The sequence below is a fragment of the Neoarius graeffei genome, chromosome 12 (assembly GCF_027579695.1).
Source record: "Neoarius graeffei isolate fNeoGra1 chromosome 12, fNeoGra1.pri, whole genome shotgun sequence".
Classification (NCBI taxonomy): Eukaryota; Metazoa; Chordata; class Actinopteri; order Siluriformes; family Ariidae; genus Neoarius; species Neoarius graeffei.
Window position 1 is genome coordinate 76814547 of NC_083580.1, and position 23181 is coordinate 76837727.

A 23181-nucleotide genomic window follows, 5' to 3' on the forward strand; every position below is an offset into this window, starting at 1 on the left:
TTTTCTTAATTTATAGATTTATTCAGGATTGCTTTCTTACAAGTTATTAATATGAACTGTGAAATTTGCATGTGCAATTGAAAAATTACAATTTTACTTTTAAAATTGTATAATTGGCGCAGCAACACATCACCAGTTACATCGTGTGCAGAGTGACGCTCCATACTTTAATGGAGACTATGGTAATGCATCAACCTGAGTTTTGATGGCTTGTGCGTACGTATGAACGACGAACATGTACCACTTCAGGGAACCCAATTCTAAACGTGAGGCGACGTATCTCACAAACACTTGACCACCAGACGACAAAATGCGTATCTTTTATTTACATAAGGTAGATGGGATTTTAATCCAGCACTTATTTTAATTTGCTTTTTAAAAAATAACCTGGGATTATTTACTAATACATTTGACACTCATCAGGAACTCTGCTATTAAGGCCCGGTCCCACTATAACTATAAATAAATCAGCCCCCTGCAGTTTATGTGGTCGGTGCTCATACCAGACCAATAACGATCCCTATAGCCCAGGCCTGGGTTTATCCGTATCGCTGAGATTGCTTCTGGAGCCATTTTTCCGGACCTGGACCTGATCCGATAAAACATCTGACCAATCAGTTTGTAATTGTTTACATGTGGTGATGTCTGAACACGTGTTATTTTCCCCGGGGGCATCTCTGTACATCCTTGTTGTTGCACCATTAAGTCACAGAATACGGATTCACGGAAAATAAAAAAAATATATAATCCAAAGCACTGATCTTTTATTCACGGATATGTGATTTCCCGTGAAATATCAATAGTAAATTAATTAAGTAAACATATAAATGCAGGTAAGATTTTAATTATGAACTTTGGCAGTCCAAACATTTGTTTTAGACTTGTTAATTTTTTTTATCCATGATGCATCATCCGTATGAAATCGGTAACCATCTCATCTCATTATCTCTAGCTGCTTTATCCTGTTCTACAGGGTCGCAGGCAAGCTGGAGCCTATCCCAGCTGACTACGGGCGAAAGGCGGGGTACACCCTGGACAAGTCGCCAGGTCATCACAGGGCTGACACATAGACACAGACAACCATTCACACTCACATTCACACCTACGCTCAATTTAGAGTCACCAGTTAACCTAACCTGCATGTCTTTGGACTGTGGGGGAAACCGGAGCACCCGGAGGAAACCCACGCGGACACGGGGAGAACATGCAAACTCCGCACAGAAAGGCCCTTGCTGGCCACGGGGCTCGAACCCGGACCTTCTTGCTGTGAGGCGACAGCGCTAACCACTACACCACCGTGCCGCCCTGAAATCGGTAACCAGTCTGTAATATACTGAAACGTCCGTAACTGATCCATAAATTATTATCGTCCGTGATGCATCTGTATTAAAATCCATAACCACTCCGTATTTTGTATCCTTTTTTATTATATTTCCGTAATCCATGACCTATCCGTATTATATCAACCACTGGAGTGTGTGCATGGGTTGTTTTGAAGTCCAAGCTGTACAGTACGACCCGGAATAATGTGCTACTACTTGGAAAAAACTTCCATGACTATTCCTAAGTTGCATGCGTTTATTTCCCTGAGTGTCAGGACCAAGCGATATTATAGTCGGGATTATAGCTGTGGTGTTTCTGCTCCAGACTGGAACTAAATTCAGGCCGAGGGACAGTCAGAGTTGGAGTTATAGGCATAGTTAGAGTTATTGGTGGTGTGGGACTGGACCCGAAGGCAGTGCCTAAATATGACGATTTATTCGGTCCACATTCACTGGATATGAGCAATCGTGCGCTCTGATTGGCTACTCTACTACTAAGCTGTCAGCTCATATACCGTGAGTAGAGAAAAACAAAATGGCAGCGCGTGTTGCTGAATCACCTGAGGACAAAATAAAAGCTCTACTCGAAAACAAAACTCCCAAAAAAAGCAATAAAAATATTTGATGGTAAGAACATGCATCTTTTTTTTTCAATAATTATTATTATTGTAGCATTTTTCACAAATTGCTCCTGTCATTTCGCTAGTTTGTTTACACTCCAAGTGGAAATGATTTTGTCGGATGTTTTGTATAAAGTTTTTGTTTATCGAATTTGCAAAAAAAAAAAAAATGCTCTGTTTCTCAAAATCCAGTGAATGTGGATAGAATAAAACCGTTATTCCACTCACTCATCGTACATGGATTATAGACAACTCGGTGCTACGCGCCTCGTCGGCTATCGGCTCATGTACGACTCGATTTCATGGAATAACTGTTAAATATATTATCATTGATCGAAGTTCACGTTACTAAGGCCCACTTTACACGGGGACGGTCTGAAACAAAAACGCAAAAGTCCGTTTTCATTCTCACTTTTTTCCGCGTCTACACGACCGTTTTCAAGGAGGAAATCTGCGTCTATACGGTGACGCATAAATGTGTGGAATTCAATTGGATGTGCATGCCAGGCGGCTAGGTGGTGCTGTGAAAGACCTCCGCTATGTCTGCTCGCATGCGCGACGTCTTCCGTCTTGTCTGATCTGCCCATCTGCGCCGCGAAAACTTTGACTACTCTGGCTATGGTAAGTAAGAAAGTAAGTAAGAAAATAAGAGCATGCTATACCCGCCTCTGTTCATTAACGGTATATGTGCAGATTCGGTATAGATGTTCGAAGGACTCCTGGACGTTTATTAAAGCTGCCAGAGCAGCTTGAAGGTCCGTTGGATCGATGTAATCAGACATGCTCTTACTTTTTCACTTACTTTCTTACTTCCCGGGCTGGCATGTACAGTATATGACATGTATGACGTAAACGCGTACCCGACGTGAGCAGATCCGAGCAGAGTTTCGCGTATTGGGTAGTTTAGACGGATATGCAACGGGGGCTGTTTTTAACTTATCCACTCTGGAAGGCGTTTTCAATTTTTTCCGTTTTTCAGCCTCGGAAACGCCGTCCCCGTGTAGACGAAAGGCACTTCCGATAAAATATTTAGTCGTTTTTACCCGACGGCGTCCTCGTGTAAACGGGCCCTGAGTCTCCTCTCTCTCACACACACACACACACACACACACACACACACTCTGACGCTCATGTGCTCTCTTAGAATACAACAGTTTTTCCAAACTGGATTTTCCAAAACCCTATGTTTCGTGTGAAAATGTTCCTGTGAACAATTTACAAATGAATCTTCTCATATCGTTTGATAAACGTGACCCTCTGAGAGCAAACGCTGTAGAAACCTCAGATCAGAACATCTCTCTGGTGGAAATGCCACATCAATATAAATGGTTTTTTTTATAATTTACACTAAAATATAAAGTGAGAAGTTGAGTGTTTTCTTTTTTTATAGATCAACTGCACTGTGTTAAATGTAAACATGTATTCCATAATTACCATCAAGAAAAGCTCAATACTCCGTTTTGTCTTTCTGCAGAAGGCGAAGACAATTTCGAACAGGACGCAGAAGATGGAGCCCCGTCCTCGTCCCGCTCCTCAGCCCTGAGATGTCAACCGACACCGTCTGAGCCACGTGGCCCTGTTCTTCCTCCCCCTTCGTCCATCCTGCCGTCCCACATCGCCATCCAGCACAAACCGTCCACCCCTCCGCAGCCCCAGAACACGGCCATCGCGCCTCAACCCAGTGTCATCGCGCACGCTTCAGTCTCTCACGCCTCGGTCATCCAGGCGGTTAATCACGTGCTACCGGCTGTTTCCAAACCCATCGGCCACATCACCGTGCACCCGGTGACCCTTTACCCACAGCCGGTGGCCGTCTCGCAGCCTCCAGTGCTGGGCCACATCACACAGACGCTGGCCCAGCCGCCCCAGAGCCACAGCCATGTTAACGGTGCAGCAGTGGGTCAACAGGGTGCCGTTGTGGGAAAGCCCACAGCTGTCGTTGCCCACCATCACGCGGGTCTCGTGGGGCAGGCCGTGCTTAACCCAGTGACTATGGTGACCGTACCGCCTTTTCCTGTCAGCACACTAAAGCTAGCATGAGACACGTTTGTGTGTGTGTGTGCGCGCGCGCGTGTGCGTGTGTGAGAAAGATCTGTGGCATGTGAAGAACATCTGGATGTTCAGAAGAGCTCGGGACTTTTATTGATTTAGCATTGTGAGCATGCTTCATGGCATGCCTAATCATGGAACAGAGTCTCGTCACGTAGACTGAATGAGAAACACATGATTCACTTAAAATCACAAAACGTGAAAATGGGTGTCCCGTTTTTCACACTGCGTGATAGAGGTGCTAGAAACCGCATCCTTTTCACGCCCTCTCCACCCTTCAGTCATGTTCCTTGGATTAGCTAGCGTACTTAAACGTCTCAGGCATCACTTTCTCATCCAATGAAGAAAAAAATGGTAGAAATGTAAAACAAATATATATATGAAGACAAACATCAGAGTCAACAAGAAAGCGTGATTTTGTTGAAAATAAAATGATTCATGATTAGGCTGACATTTATATGATGATACGGAAATCTAGAAGTGCCTAACCCATGGTCTCAGTCTAATGGCGCCCTCTGCTGCTTAAACATGGTCCTGCTGAGCTTTTTTCAGAAGGACTGCTCGACTTCTCAACACGTCCTTTTAGCAATGTCAACCGCAGGCAGCGATAGTGATAACGGTAATGCTCATGGGCATGATAGCTGTGCTTCGAACACGGACTGTGAAGTGAAGTGAAATGATATGACAGGAGAACCCTCCGCAATCAGGAGAGCACTGAAACGTTCAAAACGACGTCATCAAGCAGTTAGTCTAGAACGGTGTTTCTTCCATTGCAAGTGTGTTGCCGATATTTCTTCACGATACCACTAAATTTTCCGAAGTCTTCTACTGGACATGCAATTGATTCACTTCCGCAGAGAAGCAGTCTGACGGCGCTCCTCTAGTTGTACCTGTTCTATGGATGTCAATATACTGTATGTGAGAGCTTGTCCTTGGATTTCTTCCCTTTTTTTTTCCATTTTTTTTTTTTAAAGAAAAGCGCCTGATGCACGGTCGTGTTTTCTTTTTTTATGTGCGTTAGCTTACTTTTGAGGAGGTGGTATTCATTGTATGAACGTTCCGTCACCACTTTTTTTTTTTTTACTTTCTGTCCATCGATGAGATTTCTACATGATGCTATCTTCCCAACATCCACGTACCATGTAACACTCATGTGACACATTCCTTGTGTTGCTTCCTTATGGTACTTTCCTGTTGTTGTATTATTTTTTTAAAATATTATTTGCAGTAATCCTACAAGACATTTTCTATTTTACTACAGAATGAAAAACTCTCTGCTAAAGCGAATCTGATGCTCTGATGTACTGTGTCTCATTGCTATGTACTATCAAATTTTAACCAGAACACTGTGATACCCTGCTCTTAATTTACAGTCCCCACCTCCTTCAAAAGAAAGAAAATTATAAAACCAAGCAAGTCTGGTGCTTTGATTTACACGCCTAGGTGAGAAAGTCATGTGCTTGCTTATGTTCACTTTAGATGTGAAAACTTCTACGACAGGAAGCGTGAATGAAACTTGCTGTGCTTTAATATTTAGTAAAAGAAAAAAGCGCTTATCCTTTTGTAAAAAAAAAAACAAATTGTAGTTTTTTTTTTTCTTTTTTTTTCTTAAAGAAATTGTCATATGTATGTATGTGTGTGTGTATATATAAATGTGATGGATATGCACGCATTCACCTATACGTGTATGTATTTGAGGATTACACTGTTGCCTGGTTTTGCATGTAGATTGCAATATTTTTATTTTTTTATTTTTTTTTGCTTTGTTTAGCATTGATCCCCTCCTTAATTTTCTTTCTTTCTCTTTTTTTTTTTTTTTTTCCGGGACCATGTCTAATACTGTATGATGTGGTGGGGACCATTAGACCTCATTCTAACATTGATATTATATATACATATATAAAAATCTGCATTTTTCCCTATGGAGAAAGTTTAAGTTATATATCGCCTGTACATTTTGGGCTGCATTAAAAAAATCTAATTGTCCACCATGAAATAAAACGATAATAATGTTGAAATATGCTAGAGTAATTAAACAAAAAATCATTGACTATTCATAATAAATCTTACATTTACAAAGTTAGTTGTCCTGTATTCTTTTTTGTTTGTTGCCCAGGTTCTTGTTTTTATTTTATTAAATTAATAATGATCATATAACAGAATTGTCCAATTCCGTTTCAGTTTCCGTGCTGCTTCTGCTCTTGGATCCTTTGGAGCATCTCTTGCATTCTTTGTAGCTGCACATAAATCACACACAAACCAAATCAGATAGAAAACCAACTCCGTCTACAGCAGTTAAAACACCTACAGCATCGCTACTCTACTTGTACACGGTGTCCAAAAGTTTGTGGACACCTGACCATCACGTACATATGTGGACCTCCTCCAAACAACCTGAGCTCCATGGAGACATGCCCTGTGTCTGAAATTACTCACTCGTTCACTACTCCATACTCACTATCTAGGGAATTCTATATAGTGAGCTCATTGCTAAAATGAAGGGAAAAAAAAACACTTTCGGACACCACTCCGCCACGTCGTTATTTATGTCATTACTGTTTTCAAAATAAATACATGCGTGTATATTTGTGATAAATCCATATTATACTGAGCGTATTTCCCACATTAATAAATACAAAGTACTTTGTGTCTACTGCATCTTTCAGTTCTTTTAAATCAAGGCTGAATCCTTTTTCTTCTTGGCCACTGCCTTTTATGAAATCAAATTTGAGGCTTTTGATTAATTCCTCACTCTGCGCGCTAACTTTTATTCTTGTATTTTATCTCATTCTCATCTCATTATCTCTAGCCACTTTATCCTGTTCTACAGGGTCGCAGGCAAGCTGGAGCCTATCCCAGCTGACTACGGGTGAAAGGCGGGGTACACCCTGGACAAGTCGCCAGGTCATCACAGGGCTGACACATAGACACAGACAACCATTCACACTCACATTCACACCTACGCTCAATTTAGAGTCACCATTTATCCTAACCTGCATGTCTTTGGACTGTGGGGGAAACCGGAGCACCCGGAGGAAACCCACACAGAGAACATGCAAACTCTGCACAGAAAGGCCCTCGCCGGCCATGGGGCTCGAACCCGGACCTTCTTGCTGTGAGGCGACAGCGCTAACCACTACACCACCGTGCCACCCTGTATTTTATCTGTCATGCTATTTTTCTATTCTCTTACTGTTTTTAATTGTACTTGAATGTCTGTTTATAATGTGTTTCTTCCTCCATTGCCATGTTATTGCTGTTTTCACGTATGAAAAATGTGTATATTTCATTTGTCTCGTGCCCGTTGTTATAAGGAAAAAACAAGCTACTACTGTACTCAACCTAAAATACTTAACAGTCCTTATGAAACAGCTTTTCTTTCAACGCGACCACAATGCATGATGGTATATATTGCTTGGTTAGTGACCATCGGTTGTTCACTACTTTTCACGATGCATTGTGGGATACTATGAGTCCACTATATAGGGTGTAATAATTCTGACTATACATTCGGACAGCACTACAAAATGTTCAACTCTTGATATAGTCCACTATATAGCGAGTAGTGAGTGATTTCAGACACTGGGATGGTTTGAAGTGAAAGAATTCATGTTTTTCTGGAGTCCAAATCCCTGACTGGAGCTGGAATGCTGACTGCACGCCAGGCCTCCTCGACTGACATCAGTGACTGATCTCATTAATGCTCACAAATCTCCACAGCCACACTCTGACATCTCGCTCCCAGAAGAGTGGAGGATATTATAACAGTAATGGGGACTCAATCTGGAATGGGAGGTTCAAAAAGCACAAGGGTATAATGGTCAGGTCAGGTGTCCACAAACTTTTTGCCATATAGCATACGGGAGGGAAGACAAGATGAAAGATGGTTGGTTCAGTTGTGTTATACCATATAAAGACTGTTAATGAGAATCATTCCAGCTATATCAGCTTTTGGTTAGAGATAAATTTGAAATAAAACCCACTAGAAGTATAAACGCCAGGCTTCCACTTACAATACGAGATTATTTCAATTCTCAAGGCATAATAAATTCTGATTATTGCCTTAATTGATTTCAAATTGTTGCATCATCCCACTGTTCCACCCCTAACGCCCATCCCACTTAACGTGAACAGCTTTCTTACCTCCTCATCTTTCTCCCAAATGAGCCGCTCTGTTTCATCGTCCACAGGCACCAGAGGTGAGTCTGTATTTCTCTCTCTGAGATAGTTACACAGACTGCTACGAGCAGAGAAAGAAACAAGCGACAACAAAAAGCCCTGTTTAGTCTTAACCATGTTCTCAACCGATAGTGTAACTGAACCCAAAACCAAACACACTATATAGCAGACACAATGAACATGTTTATTCAGCTCTGTGGGGAAGCCATGGCTTAATGGTTAGCAAAGAAGCTTTGGGAACAAAAGGTTGCCGGTTTGATTCCCTGGACCAGCAGGAATGGCTGAAGTGTCCTTGAGCAAGGCACCTCACCCCCAGCTGCTCCAATGTAATGGTACTCAAAACATCTGTGTTTCTTTCTAGAGACCTTCGTATGCCCTTGAATTCTAGACAACACAATATTGCTGGCATACACAACCAAGGCTCCAGATTTAACCCTCTTTGATGGACAAGAATTATGTTTTTATAAAATCATGGCCATGCAGGATGTGAGCAAAATGAAGACTGGAATTTAAAAGAGATTTATTTAAATGTATTTTTCAGCATTTAACAAAAGACATTTTACCAATTCATTGGGGCACTATGGAACCAGAGCGTCAGCAACGCAATAGCTCACACAGCCATACCATGAGAAACCAGACTCGCTTATAATTAGCCAAGATGTTCTTTGTGAGAACAATCAGAACAATTTGATCTTTCAAACAAAACAATCTGAATCAAAATCCATTGAAAACTCAGGGAGGAATAACGATTTTCCTGAAAGTTCGTTAATCGGCCTAATTAGCAACTTGTTAATGAAAAATTACAAAACCAGGGAGGAACTTTTGTGCAGACAGATTAGATCTTTCAAACAAAACAATCAGAATCAAAATCCAGTGAAAATTCAGGGAGGAGAAGCGATTTTTGTGAATTGTAGACGGATGGACGGATGCTGCGTGATGGCAATGGCTCATCGTCCTACAGCCAGTGAGCTAAATATAAAATTTAAATTTCATTTAATTGGTAAAGGAAATAAATCTTGAAAAGGACAGGCATGAATTCATGACAGGCATTACTTTAATGATGTTTAGCTGACGCTCTTATCCAGAGCAGCCTGGGGAGCAGTTGGGGGTTAGGCACCTTGCTCAAGGGCACTTTAGCCATTCCTGCTGGTCCAGGGAATTGAACTGGCAACCTTCTGGTCACAAAGATGCTTCTCTAACCATTAGGCCATGACTTCCCCATCACTTAATATCCATGTACATTATTAGAACAAAGACTTGTTAGCTCCTCCGGCCGACAGGCGATGTGTTGTCCGTTGTCCGTCCGGTGTCATCTAGATTTCACAAAAATCGCTTCTTCTTTCTCAATTCCGCACCAATTTTTATTCTTTTTGACAGGAAGGTAGGGGTACCTAGGGCGCATATAACTTCTACCCAGATTTGCTTCATTACAATTATTAATGAAGTTATGGACTAATTAAGCCTTAATGAGCAGTTCAACATAAAGGTCAATTTCTCGCTGCTTTGGATTCTTTCTGACAAATAGGTCAGTATTCTTAGGGTGGATATCTCATCTCATTATCTCTAGCTGCTTTATCCTTCTACAGGGTCGAAGGCAAGCTGGAGCCTATCCCAGCTGACTACGGGCGAAAGGCGGGGTACACCCTGGACAAGTCGCCAGGTCATCACAGGGCTGACACATAGACACACAACCATTCACACTCACATTCACACCTACGGTCAATTTAGAGTCACCAGTTAACGTAACCTGCATGTCTTTGGACTGTGGGGGAAACCGGAGCACCCGGAGGAAACCCACGCGGACACGGGGAGAACATGCAAACTCCGCACAGAAAGGGCCTCGCTGGCCACGGGGCTCGAACCCGGACCTTCTTGCTGTGAGGCGACAGCGCTAACCACTACAAGGGTGGATATCACTTCTATATATACATGTAGCTTGTATACAGTATAGCTTGCAACACTCATTGTGCAAGGTGGGCCACTTTAGATCGTTCCTTCTGGACTAGACGGGGCCGGAGTGAGCTACACCATCATTGACGGTCTTGTTTAAGTGATGAAGTCTCCAGGCGTGACTAATTTCATGAGCTCGTGTACTTTGGTCCTTTCTCATCTCTTAATTATCTGTTAAATGCTGCAAATACACCATCCATGTTTTCTCACCACTGTTTCAACTAGAAAACTAATCATTTTTGCAATTAATCATCTTTGATCCAGTGACTATGCCTTGCTCTAAAAGGCACACTGTGTTTAAAAGCTTGTTGTTGTTTTTTTCCTGGTGGAAAGTGGTGTACACATGGAACACATGGAAGCATAATGAGCCAATCAGATTTCTTGCATCCTTCAACCATCATCTATCATCAAACTGCATTCCGAAATACAGTTTTCCAGGCACCAGGCATCCTTATGGACACTTGTGTGATGAAGGTAGAGCTTTAGCATGAAAGTAAGTGTCCTCTTGTGTATTGTATTGTGCAGAGACCTGCGTTTTCTCTCTCTGACCATCATGCGGGTCATGTTCCGGATGCACTCAGAGCGATAGTTCTCATAATGGGTTTCCTGCGTCACGTCCTTCAGGTCTTGCATGTGGGTACGAACCAGCATGTTCCGAAGCATCAGGAAGTCAGAGTGGGCGTGGTTTTCCACTAAAAAAAAAAAGTCACAAATCATCAGCAGCAATGTTATGTTTTGCAGGAACCATTGAGCAATAAAAGGATTATGTGATTAAATATTTGATTATTTTAAAGGTAGCAGGAGAAATCTAAAGCGATCTGTTATTTTTATTCTCTGACTTGTCCTGCTCATGCTGAGAAGTGTTCTGTTGAGCAGTATGTGTACAAGTCAGAATTATTATCTCATCACATAATCACAATTAGGGCAGCACGGTGGTGTAGTGGTTAGCGCTGTCGCCTCACAGCAAGAAGGTCCGGGTTCGAGCCCCGGGGCCGGCGAGGGCCTTTCTGTGCGGAGTTTGCATGTTCTCCCCGTGTCCGCGTGGGTTTCCTCCGGGTGCTCCGGTTTCCCCCACAGTCCAAAGACATGCAGGTTAGGTTAACTGATGACTCTAAATTGACCGTAGGTGTGAATGTGAGTGTGAATGGTTGTCTGTGTCTATGTGTCAGCCCTGTGATGGCCTGGCGACTTGTCCAGGGTGTACCCCGCCTTTCGCCCGTAGTCAGCTGGGATAGGCTCCAGCTTGCCTGCAACCCTGTAGAAGGATAAAGAGGCTACAGATAATGAGATGAGATGAGATAATCACAATTATTCTATCCACATTCACTGGATATGCGCAATCGCATGCTCTGATTAGCTACTCTACTACTAGGATATCAGCTCATATACCGTTAGTAGAGAAAAACAAAATAGCGGCGCGTGTTGCTGAACCAACCGAGGATGAAATAAAAACTACTTGAAAACAAAACCCCAAAAAATACAAAAAAAGCAACAAAATATGGAATGAAAGTATTTGATGGTAAGAACTTATCTTTTTTATTTTTCAAGAATTATCACCACATTTTTCACAAATTGCTCCTGTCATTTCGCCAGTTTGTTTACATTCTAAACAGAAATGATTTTGTTGGACGTTTTATATAAAGTTTTTATTCATTGAATTTACAAAAAATAAAAATGCTCTGTTTCTCAAAATCCAGTGAATGTGCCTTTCACCAACCCAAGGATGCTTTAAAAAGTAATGGCACTTGTTATGCTGTTGTTATTGTTGATGATATTATAGAATCAATGTCATATGGGAAGATAGAAATATAGAAAATGAATCTTCTGACCGGGCGGCACGGTAATGCAGTGGTTAGCGCTGTCGCCTCACAGCAAGAAGGTCCGGGTTCGAGCCCCATGGCCGACAAGGGCCTTTCTGTGTGGAGTTTGCATGTTCTCCCCGTGTCCGCGTGGGTTTCCTCCGGGTGCTCCGGTTTCCCCACAGTCCAAAGACATGCAGGTTAGGTTAACTGGTGACTCTAAATTGACCGTAGGTGTGAATGTGAGTGTGAATGGTTGTCTGTGTCTATGTGTCAGCCCTGTGATGACCTGGCGACTTGTCCAGGGTGTACCCCGCCTTTCACCCGTAGTCAGCTGGGATAGGCTCCAGCTTGCCTGCGACCCTGTAGAACAGGATAAAGCGGCTAGAGATAATGAGATGAGATGAGAATCTTCTGACCAATTAGAATCAAGGATTCAACAGTACTGTGGCGTATTTACTGCTATAGTACATTATTTATTGCACTGTAACTTATTTGTCCAATTCCTTATTTTATATTATTATACATACAGGACACTTTTTCGATGGAATAAAAACGTGTTCTATTCCCTTCTTGCGAGTTTCATTCATTTGGTTTGATAGCATGCGATATTGTTAGCATATCACTTATCCTACGTGTATTACGTCACTCTACCCAATGGAGAATAAGTGTTGAATATGGTTTACGATATTGTATGGTTGTCAAGACAACATGACTTTATACATCAGAGATGTAAAACTTCCGCGCTAGCGAGCGACTGTGACAATTTGTAAACAAACATGGCCACCAGGTTTGCTTCATTAAATACGGAAGATTTTGACAGAACTTTAAAAGAGAAAGACGCGTTGAACACCCGAAAGGAATGTATAATAATAATAATAATAATAATAATATTATTATTATTGGCTGGCGCTTTTTTTGTGGTCTATCAGATATATTCCATTCAGCTAATCATCTTCGACTCATTCAGTATCATGATAGCTGAATGGAATATATCTGATATGCAGTAGTGCTTGAAAGTTTGTGAACCCTTTAGAATTTTCTATATTTCTGCATAAATATGACCTAAAGCATCATCAGATTTTCACACAAATCCTAAAAGTAGAGAAATAGAAACCAGTTTAACAAATGAGACAAAAAATATTATACTCAGTCATTTATTTATTGAGGAAAATGATCCAATATTACATACTGTGAGTGGCAAAAGTATGTGAACCTTTGCTTTCAGTATCTGGTGTGACCCCCTTGTGCAGCAATAACTGCAACTAAACGTTTGTGGTAACTGTTGATCAGTCCTGCACACCGGCTTGGAGGAATTTTAGCCCGTTCCTCCGTACAGAACACCTTCAACTCTGGGATGTTGGTGGGTTTCCTCACATGAACTGCTCACTTCAGGTCCTTCCACAACATTTCCATTGGATTAAGGTCAGGACTTTGACTTGGCCATTCCAAAACATTAACTTTTATTCTTCTTTAACCGTTCTTTGGTAGAACGACTTGTGTGCTTAGGGTCGTTGTCTTGCTGCATGACCCACCTTCTCTTCAGATTCAGTTCATGGACAGATGTCCTGACATTTTCCTTTAGAATTCACTGGTATAATTCAGAATTCATCATTCCATCAATGATGGCAAGCCATCCTGACTCAGATGCAGGAAAACAGGCCCAAACCATGATACTACCACCGCCATGTTTCACAGATGGGATAAGGTTCTTATGCTGGAATGCAGTGTTTTCCTTTCTCCAAACGTAATGCTTCTCATTTAAACCAAAAAGTTATATTTTGGTCTCATCCGTCCACAAAACATTTTTCCAATAGCCTTCTGGCTTGTCCACGTGATCTTTAGCAAATTGCAGATGAGCAGCAATGTTCTTTTTGGAGATCAGTGGCTTTCTCCTTGCAACCCTGCCATGCACACCATTGTTGTTCAGTGTTCTCCTCATGGTGGACTCATGAACATTACCATTAGCCAACGTGAGAGAGGCCTTCAGTTGCTTAGAAGTTACCCAGGGGTCCTTTGTGACCTTGACGACTATTACATGCCTTGCTCTTGGAGTGATCTTTGTTGGTCGATCACTCCTGGGGAGGGTAACAATGGTCTTGAATTTCCTCCATTTGTACACAATCTGTCTGACTGTGGATTGGTGGAGTCCAAACTCTTTAGAGATGGTTTTGTAACCTTTTCCAGTCTGATGAGCATCAACAACGCTTTTTCTGGGGTCCTCAGAAATCTCCTTTGTTCGTGCCAGATTACACTTCCACAAACATGCATTGTGAAGATCAGACTTTGATAGATCCCTGTTCTTTAAATAAAACAGGGTGCCCACTCACACCTGATTGTCATCCCATTGATTGAAAACACCTGAATCTAATTTCACCTTCAAATTAACTGCTAATCCTAGAGGTTCACATACTTTTGCCACTCACAGATATGTAATATTGGATAATTTTCCTCAATAAATAAATAACCAAGTATAATATAATATAATATAATATAATATAATATAGGGCGGCACGGTGGTGTAGTGGTTAGCGCTGTCGCCTCACAGCAAGAAGGTCCTGGGTTCGAGCCCCGGGGCCGGCGAGGGCCTTTCTGTGTGGAGTTTGCATGTTCTCCCCGTGTCCGCGTGGGTTTCCTCCGGGTGCTCCGGTTTCCCCCACAGTCCAAAGACATGCAGGTTAGGTTAACTGGTGACTCTAAATTGAGCGTAGGTGTGAATGTGAGTGTGAATGGTTGTCTGTGTCTATGTGTCAGCCCTGTGATGACCTGGTGACTTGTCCAGGGTGTACCCCGCCTTTCGCCCGTAGTCAGCTGGGATAGGCTCCAGCTTGCCTGCGACCCTGTAGAAGGATAAAGCGGCTAGAGATAATGAGATGAGATAATATAATATAATAATATTTTTGTCTCATTTGTTTAACTGGGTTCTCTTTATCTACTTTTAGGACTTGTGTGAAAATCTGATGATGTTTTAGGTCATATTTATGCAGAAATATAGAAAATTCTAAAGGGTTCACAAACTTTCAAGCACCACTGTACCACAAAAAAAGCCAGCCAATATTATTTAAATATAATTGAAGTTACTCTTTACATTAAGTCTTCCTTTAACAAAGTTTTTTATCTAAAAGACAGATAAATAGCTGCTTTCTCTTGCACTAATAAACTACTGCCATATTGTCAATCACAAATTATGTCTCAGACAAACTTCCATGCTTGTGGCAGGCTTAGTCAGTCATACAAAGTATATAAGAAACAAAAAAGTTTATTTTAATACATGGCTATAAAATACCTTCGACCACGCCCCAAGGATAAGCGCGGCCTCGGACTCTCCTGCCTTTGATTTCGACAAGAATGTTACTGCCAACCACAGCAAAGGGAATGCTATCCTTCAGAGAAGAGAGCACACAATAGACAGATCAGACCTCAAATTAACAGCAGAAAAGAAGAGAAGAATACAAGGAATATGGAACAATCAACATTTCTGGTGCATGACACTTAAAAAATCAAAAAGGACTAATCCTTTGCTCACTTTTAGGTCTTGAGTTTGGATTTTAACTTCATCATCCTCATCTGAGTCACATTCAGGGAACTGGTAGATGTTGATCCCAAACCTCTCAATCTCCTCTCGTATCTGGATAAGGCAGAGAACTTAAAGCCACTCCGTCATTAAACTCTTGAGCAAAAGATAGTGACATACGCACCTTTTTTTTCTTCTGTGACACTTCCAATGGTGTGAGGCAGTCTGCTTTACCCAGCACAGGCACTATGTTGACCTTCTCATGTAGTGCCCTCATAAACTCCACGTCAATCAGCCTCAGGCTGGAAATGCAGTTATCATAAAAAGATCTTATAATGAATTTAATAATCAAGGAGCAAATTCTTAATACAATAATAACTTCTTTTTTATTTTTGTTTTTTACCCATGGCCATATGGTGAGATGAAATAGAGGCAGCAATGCACTCGGTTGTCCTGAATGTTCTTGCGGTTCAGCCCACTCTCATCCCTGAAATATTGCTCAAACTGATGGTCGACAAAATCCACTACTGGTTTCCAGCTATCAGGAGTAGAAAAAAAAAACTACATTAAAAAAAAGGCTATGGCCTGCTATATACGTACATAGATGGCCAAAGGTTTGTGGACACCTGACCATTATGGACCTTTCTGAGCATCCTATTCCAGAGTCCGTCCCCCTTTACAGTGAGGGTTCTATGATACACCTGTGGTGCAACCTGGATGCATCATCAATGATGTTTCCTGAGGTCATGTGGGTGTTTTGGGTCTTGACATCAGACATCCTCACCCAGGCGAGCCAGCCGAGGGTGATCAGGCCCCGACTTGTGTCCAGGTAGCGTACTCTGCCATGTGTCACCCCTCTTCAGCCAGAGCCTTCAGGAAGACTTCTCTACTGCTTCCAAGATGTTTTTGATGGCCCTTCTTCTTTGCAGCTCACAGGTTCTCAGAAGGCCCAGGACCCAATATAGGGACTGGCCTGCAAACCCTCTACATCCCACCTCCACAGGCTCACAGCAGGCCATTCACCCTTGTTTCCGACAGTCAGCCACTAGGTCGGCATATCTGGCTCTCTTTCTCTCCTGAGCCTCCTTCAGCCAATCTTCCCAGGGCAGAGACCACATGTCTGGAGTCCTCAAACATCAGGACCACATCATGACTGGGAACCTAAGTCGCCTCCCCAAGTTATAATAAGCTCCACTCTTCTGGGAAGGCTTTCCACTAGATTTTGAAGTGTCACAGTGGGGATTTGAGTTCAATCATCTACAAGAGCATTAGTGAGGTCAGGCACGGATGTCGGGTGAGGAGGCCTGGGGTGCAGTCGTCATTCCAGTTCATCCCAAAGCTGTTTAGGACACTCAAGTTCTTCCACTCCAACCTTAACACACCACATCTTCATGGAGCTTGCTTTGCGCACAGGACCATAATTGTCAAGTCAAGTCAAGTTTATTTGTATAGCGCTTTTAACAATAAACATTGTCGCAAAGCAGCTTCACAGAATTTGAATGACTTAAAACATGAGCTAATTTTATCCCTAATCTATCCCCAATGAGCAAGCCTGTAGCAACAGTGGCAAGGAAAAACTCCCTCAGACGACATGAGGAAGAAACCTCGAGAGGAACCAGACTCAGAAGGGAACCCATCCTCATTTGGGCAACAACAGACAACATGACTATAACATTAACAGTTTTAACATGAAGTCAGTTTCGTTGATGTTATAAACTCTTCATTGATGGAAACTTGAGTGTAAAACTGTTCATGACAACTGCAGTCCTAAAGTTAGCAAGTCAACTGTAGTCCTCAGCCATAAAAGCATTACTGTAAGTGTCCAGAGCGTCCTCCAAGTGTGACTTTCAACTGTCCACACGGGGCTGTCCTCCACAGGAGTGATGCAATGAGACTCCAACCAGACACAGGGCACCAGGATGGATCAGGCGGGTGGGTCCGAGGAGCAGAAGAGGTCAGCATCTCGATCCCAGGACCGACATGTAACTCAGAGGGCCAGACTGGGGGGGGGGGCACAGGTCGTTAGGTATGTCCAATATCACCTGAATAAGTAGGAACAGTATACATATTGCACTGAGTACAAGCAGGGACTCTGGCAAAACTAACTATGACAGCATAACTAAAAGGGGAGAGCCAGAAGGTAACACAGGCATGAGGGAGCCCCGGGACATAAAGCAGCAGCCACTACACCATCAACAAACTCAAGTGAGCAAGCGAGTGGGGGCTGACAGCATCCATACATCCCAGTTTACCAAAACACTCTGTCTGAGGACCCTCCAGATCTCCTCCTTTACCTCATAAATGCCATTAACAAAAGGCTTGACTAAACAGATATGTTTTCAGCCTAGACTTAAACTCTGAGATTGTGTCTGATTCCCGAACATTACTTGGAAGGCTGTTCCATAACTGTGGAGCTTTGTAAGAAAAGGCTCTGCTCCCTGATGTAGCCTTCACTATACGAGGTACCAGCAGATAGCCTGCACCTTTTGATCTAAGTAGGCGTGGCGGGTCATAGAGGACCAGAAGTTCACTCAGGTACCATGGTGTGAGACCATTCAGTGCTTTAAAGGTCAATAGTAGTATTTTATAATCAATACGAAATTTGATTGGGAGCCAATGCAGTGTGGATAAGACAAGGGTGATATGGTCATATTTTCTAGTTCTAGTAAGGACTCTTGCTGCTGCATTTTGAACTAACTGGAGCTTGTTTATGCACTTATTGGAACATAAGGCATTACAATAATCTCCTGGAGGTAACAAAAGCATGAACTAATTTTTCCGCGTCATGGAGTGACATTAAATTTCTTATCTTAGCAATATTTCTGAGATGAAAGAAAGCTATTCGGGTAATGTTATCAATGTGAGTTTTGAATGAAAGACTGGGCTCAATAATCACTCCGAGGTCTTTTACTGCTGCACGTGAAGAAACAGAAAGGCCATCCAGAGTTACTGTGGAATCAGAAAACTTGCTTCTAGCTGCATGTGGTCCTAGTACAAGTACTTCAGTCTTGTCAGAGTTAAGCAGAAGGAAGTTAATAAGCATCCAGTGTCTAATGTCCTTCACATGTTCCTCAATTCTATTAAGGTGGTGTCTCTCATCAGGTTTTGCAGACACATACAACTGTGTGTCATCAGCATAACAGTGGAAACTAATACAATGTTTACAAATAATATCACCCAGATGTAACATGTATAAAGAAAAAAGCAGTGGACCCAAGACAGAACCTTGTGGAACACCAAACTTTACCTCAGTATGTCTAGAAAAATCACCATTTACATCAACATATTGATAGCGATCAGTTAAATAAGACCTGAGCCAGGAGAGGGCTGTTCCCTTAACTCCCACAACATTTTCTAGTCTATCCAGAAGAATGGAATGATCAATGATATCAAATGCTGCACTAAGGTCAAGCAACACAAGCAGCGAGATACAGCCCTGATCAGATGCCAACAGTAGGTCGTTTACTACTTTAACCAGTGCTGTTTTTGTGCTATGATGAGGTCTAAATCCTGACTGATACATTTCATGGATGTTATTCCTATGTAAATATGAGCATAACTGCTGTGCCACAGCTTTTTCAAGGATCTTGGAGTGTGGCAGTGGGGGCGTGGTCAAGTGTCGGTCTGTGACCGAAGGGCAGAGTCAGGGAAGGTAAGTAGCAGAATCACTGTACCTGATGTCAATTAACCTGTGTTTGTGTGTCTTCCCCAGTGACTGCGCCCTATATAAGGAGAGAGAGAGCAGAGGAAGGGAGCTGTCTCCCCAACCAGACAAATGATGTGTGTGTGCATGCCTGTGGTACTGGGAGATTGTGAAGGCTGAAAAGCTGAAAATAAAGAGTTTTGAAAACTCAGTTCTGGCCTGCCGTACTTCTGTGCTCCACCCACCCACTCAAAGTCTTACATGGAGATAAAGGAGAGGTTTGATATTGGCCGATAATTGGACAGCTGACAGGGATCAAGGTCAGGTTTTTTAATCAGGGGTTTGATAACTGCTAGTTTAAAGGATTTGGGTACATAGCCAATCCTAAGAGAAGAATTTATTATTTTTAGAAGCGGTTCAATTACTTCAGGTATTATCTGTTTGAATAGACATGTAGGTAGGGATCTAGTACACAAGTTGAGGCTTTTGATGCGGAGATTAATGAAAGTAATTCAATTTCTCTAAGGGGAGTAAAACATTCTAATTGCTGATCTAATACAGTTATATTGTTAACTACAGGGTCACTTACATTGTCTGACCTTACATTAGTAGTTTGAATTTTTTGTCGGATATTCTCAATTTTGTCATTTTGTCACGCTGGACCAGGTTTCTCTTAATTACAGTGAAGGAAACTGTAATACCACAGTGTACAAAGACATCCACAGCATACAACTGTGTGGCAACAATTTGGAGAAGAACCACATATGGATTGTGATGGTCAGGTGTCAAGAAACGTTTGGCCATATGGTGTATCGTTACCTCTCAGCGTTGTTGACAGCATCTCCAAAGCCTGGTGTGTCCACAATGGTGAGTTTGAGTTTCACGCCTTTCTCCTCGATGCTAATGGCATGTTTGGTGATTTCGACTGTTTTTGTGATCCTTTCTGTATGAAAGGGAAAACAAAGTTGCAAATACACGATTTTCCTTCATTCTTAATAATGATTCTGCTGGTCCTCCATTTTAAAGCTTTATTAGACTGAGTATCAGTATACATGTGGTACAATACACAGAGATTTGTCTGTGAAGGTTCTCAGTCGGTGGTGTAGTGGTTAACACTGTTGCCTCACAGCAAGAAGGTTCTGGGTTTGAGCCCAGCAGCTGACGGGGGTCTTTCTGTGTGGAGTTTGCATGTTCTCCCCGTGTCTGTGTGGGTTTCTTCCGGGCGCTCCGGTTTCCCCCACAGTCCAAAGACATGCAGGTTAGGCTAATTGGTGACTCTAAATTGACTGTAGGTGTGAATGTGAGTGTGAATGGTTGTTTGTCTCTGTGTGTCAGCCCTGCAATGACCTGGCAACTTGTCCAAGGTGTACCCCACCTCTCACCCATAGCCAGCTGGGATAGGCTCCAACTTGTCTGCGACCCTGTACAGGATAAGTGGTTACAGATAATTGATGGATGGATGGATGGATGGATGGATGGATGGATGGATGGATGTTCTCAGTCATCCAAGTCATCATAATCTGTAGGTGCTAAAGAAGGCAGCTGGACTTGCTTGAAATCCTTGAAGACGTTTCACCTCTCATCTGAAAGGCTTCTTCAGTTCTGTCTGACTAGTGATTATTATTCTATCCAGATTCACTGGATACGAGCAATCGCATGCTCCAGTTGGCTACTCTACTACTAGGCTATCAGCTTATATACCATGAGTAGAGAAAAACAAAATGGCGGAGTGTGTTGCTGAACCAGCTGAGGATGAAATAAAAACTCTACTTGAAAACAAAACCACAAAAAAGCAACAAAATATGGAATTAAAGTATTTGATGGTAAGAACTTGTTTTACATTTTCAAGAATTATTATTATTATAGCATTTTTCACAAATTGCTACTGTCATTCGCTGGTTTGTTTACATTCGAAGTGGAAATGATTCTGTCGGACGTTTTGTATAAAGTTTTTATTTATTGAATTTGCAAAAAATAAAAATAAAAATGCTCTGTTTCTTAAAATCCAGTGAATATGTGGATAGAATAAAACAGTTATTCCACTCAATCTCGTCGTACACGGCTTATAGACAACTCGGTGCTATGCGCCTTGTCGGCTATCAGCTCACGTACGACTCGATTTCGTGGAATAACTGTTAAATATATTAAAATGTATCTTTTTTGTACCACTTGGACATCTTATAAGTCACAAATCTGTGCACTGTTTGCATTTTTCCCAGTAGTTTGACATATAAAACCTTTCTGATTTACCTTCAGCATTCAGTAGTATCCTGTCCTTGTAGAGATCTGTTAGGAAAAGGCTGCTGATCAACGTAGACTTTCCTAAACCAGACTCCCCTAGAGAAAGTTTGTCAAACAATTATATTTAAAAAAATGAGTTAATAAAATAACTTTTTCCCAATTTTAACTTTGAAATGCTGTGAACTCACCGGCTACCATCAGCGTAAAAGCGAAGCCTTTTTTCACAGATTTCCTGTGTACTTGGTTGGGAAGTGTTGCAAATCCTACATATTCCTTATCCTGATCCTTCAAACAATTATAGAGGATAATTACAGACTAACAGACATATTACAAGGACCTTGACATGGACCAAGTCAGAATTTTGGTCTCCATCTTGAAGATTTCAAACATTACCTCAGGAGAATCATAAGGATCTAGTCTAGTCCAGGGGTTCTGAGATGGTGAAGGACTGAGTGAAGATTCTAGAGAGCTGGTGGAAGTGAAGTGACAGCGGTGCAGCAGGTCTGGTTCTGAGTCCTGCAGGTTCCTTCCCACTCGACGCATGAAAGCGGATGTGCCAGAGGTGTGAGGACAGATTCTGCCATCTGGGTCCCTGTCCATCATGCGGATCTCTTGGCTAGGAAATGTGTGTCTCGATCTGGGAGTCAGCTCTCTCATGGGATACGCTGGCTCTGCATCCTGTTGATCTTCTAGAGATAAACTGGAGAACTGATCGACGCACAGAGAAAGTTTACTGAGATTAAGGACATTTATATATTTGATTTGAGTGTGTATTTCTATTTTGCGGTCCACTTTCCACAAATAAAAATCATTCTTAGAACAGCTATAAATAATAGCATTTACTCTTATAAAAGATTATAAAGGACAAGGATCCAAGATCCCACCAAATCTGACGGTGTCTATTAATGATACTGTTCAAATAGAGTAAGGAGTATAGAGAAAGACGTATTCAATAATTTTTGGTTTTGTTATTTAACATAAGGCAGCAGGGACTGGAAAAGAGTTGCAGGACGACTTGAAAGCAGCAGGAACAACAGTTACACAGTGAACAATAAACAGTTATTCCATGAAATCGAGTCGTACATGAGCTGATAGCTATAAACCATGTACGACGAGATTGAGAGGAATAACTGTTTTGTTCTATCCACATCCAGTGGATTTTGAGAAACAGAGCATTTTTACTTTTTGCAAACTTGATAAATAAAATCTTTATGCAAAACGTCCGACAAAATAATTTCTGCTTAGAATGTAAACAAAGTGGTGAAATGACAGGAGCAATTTGTGAAAAATGCGGTAATAATAATTCTTGAAAAATAATTTTTAAAAAAGTTGTTCTTGTAATCAAATACTTTTATTCCATATTTTGTTGCTTTTTTGGGGGGGGGATTTTGTTTTCGAGTAGTTTTTATTTCGTCCTCGGTTGGTTCAGCAACACGCTCCACCATTTTGTTTTTCTCTACTCATGGTATACAGTATGAACTGATATCCTAGTAGTAGAGTAGCCAATCAGAGCACGCGATTGCTCATATCCAGTGAATGTGGATAGAATAATAAGCAATGTACAGCACCGCAATCATCTCCGTTTCTGCATCTCATACAAATCTTTTTTTGCTAAAAAAAAAAAAAAAGAAGCCCAGAGATGCACATTGAAAATTTGTACATGAACATTCAGACATATCAGAAATCTACTGGAATAATTACTCTGGTCAGGTGAAACAAAAACAGAATTCTTTGACAATAGTTGAAAGAAAGTTGTGCGGATGATCCCAAGTCAAAAAACACGACGTGTGTAAATTTGAAGTGGATGAATACACTAGAAGCACATTCAAGTCCCATCTCATCTCATTATCTGTAGCCGCTTTAT

General features: G+C 41.8%; 2 protein-coding genes across 5 annotated transcripts in view; one reads left to right on the forward strand and one right to left on the reverse strand.

Annotated features, from left to right (window-relative positions):
- Positions 1–6023, forward strand: part of mntb (MAX network transcriptional repressor b) — a 42224-nt gene extending 36201 nt beyond the window's left edge. For both annotated transcript variants that reach the window (XM_060936438.1, XM_060936439.1), the window contains one exon: positions 3417–6023. In XM_060936438.1, the coding sequence (XP_060792421.1) occupies positions 3417–3982 (566 nt within the window). In that variant the 3' untranslated portion in view covers positions 3983–6023. The remainder of the gene's footprint in view (positions 1–3416) is intronic.
- Positions 5960–22165, reverse strand: septin4a (septin 4a). 3 transcript variants are annotated; one of them, XM_060936442.1, is made up of 11 exons: positions 21711–22165; positions 21506–21602; positions 21327–21413; positions 19896–20019; positions 15837–15971; positions 15618–15735; positions 15446–15547; positions 15206–15302; positions 10650–10812; positions 8135–8231; positions 5963–6228 (listed from the first exon to the last, which is right to left on the reverse strand). In XM_060936442.1, the coding sequence occupies exons 1-11, from the start codon at positions 21972–21974 to the stop codon at positions 6169–6171; spliced, it is 1344 nt and encodes a 447-aa protein (XP_060792425.1). In that variant the 5' UTR covers positions 21975–22165; the 3' UTR covers positions 5963–6168. The 3 variants fall into 3 exon arrangements, with proteins under 3 accessions (XP_060792424.1, XP_060792425.1, XP_060792423.1); XM_060936440.1 differs by lacking the exon at positions 5963–6228 and adding an exon at positions 7695–7774 and having other exon boundaries at positions 21711–22066; XM_060936441.1 differs by lacking the exon at positions 10650–10812 and having other exon boundaries at positions 5960–6228; positions 21711–22066.
- Positions 22166–23181: the final 1016 nt, after the last annotated feature.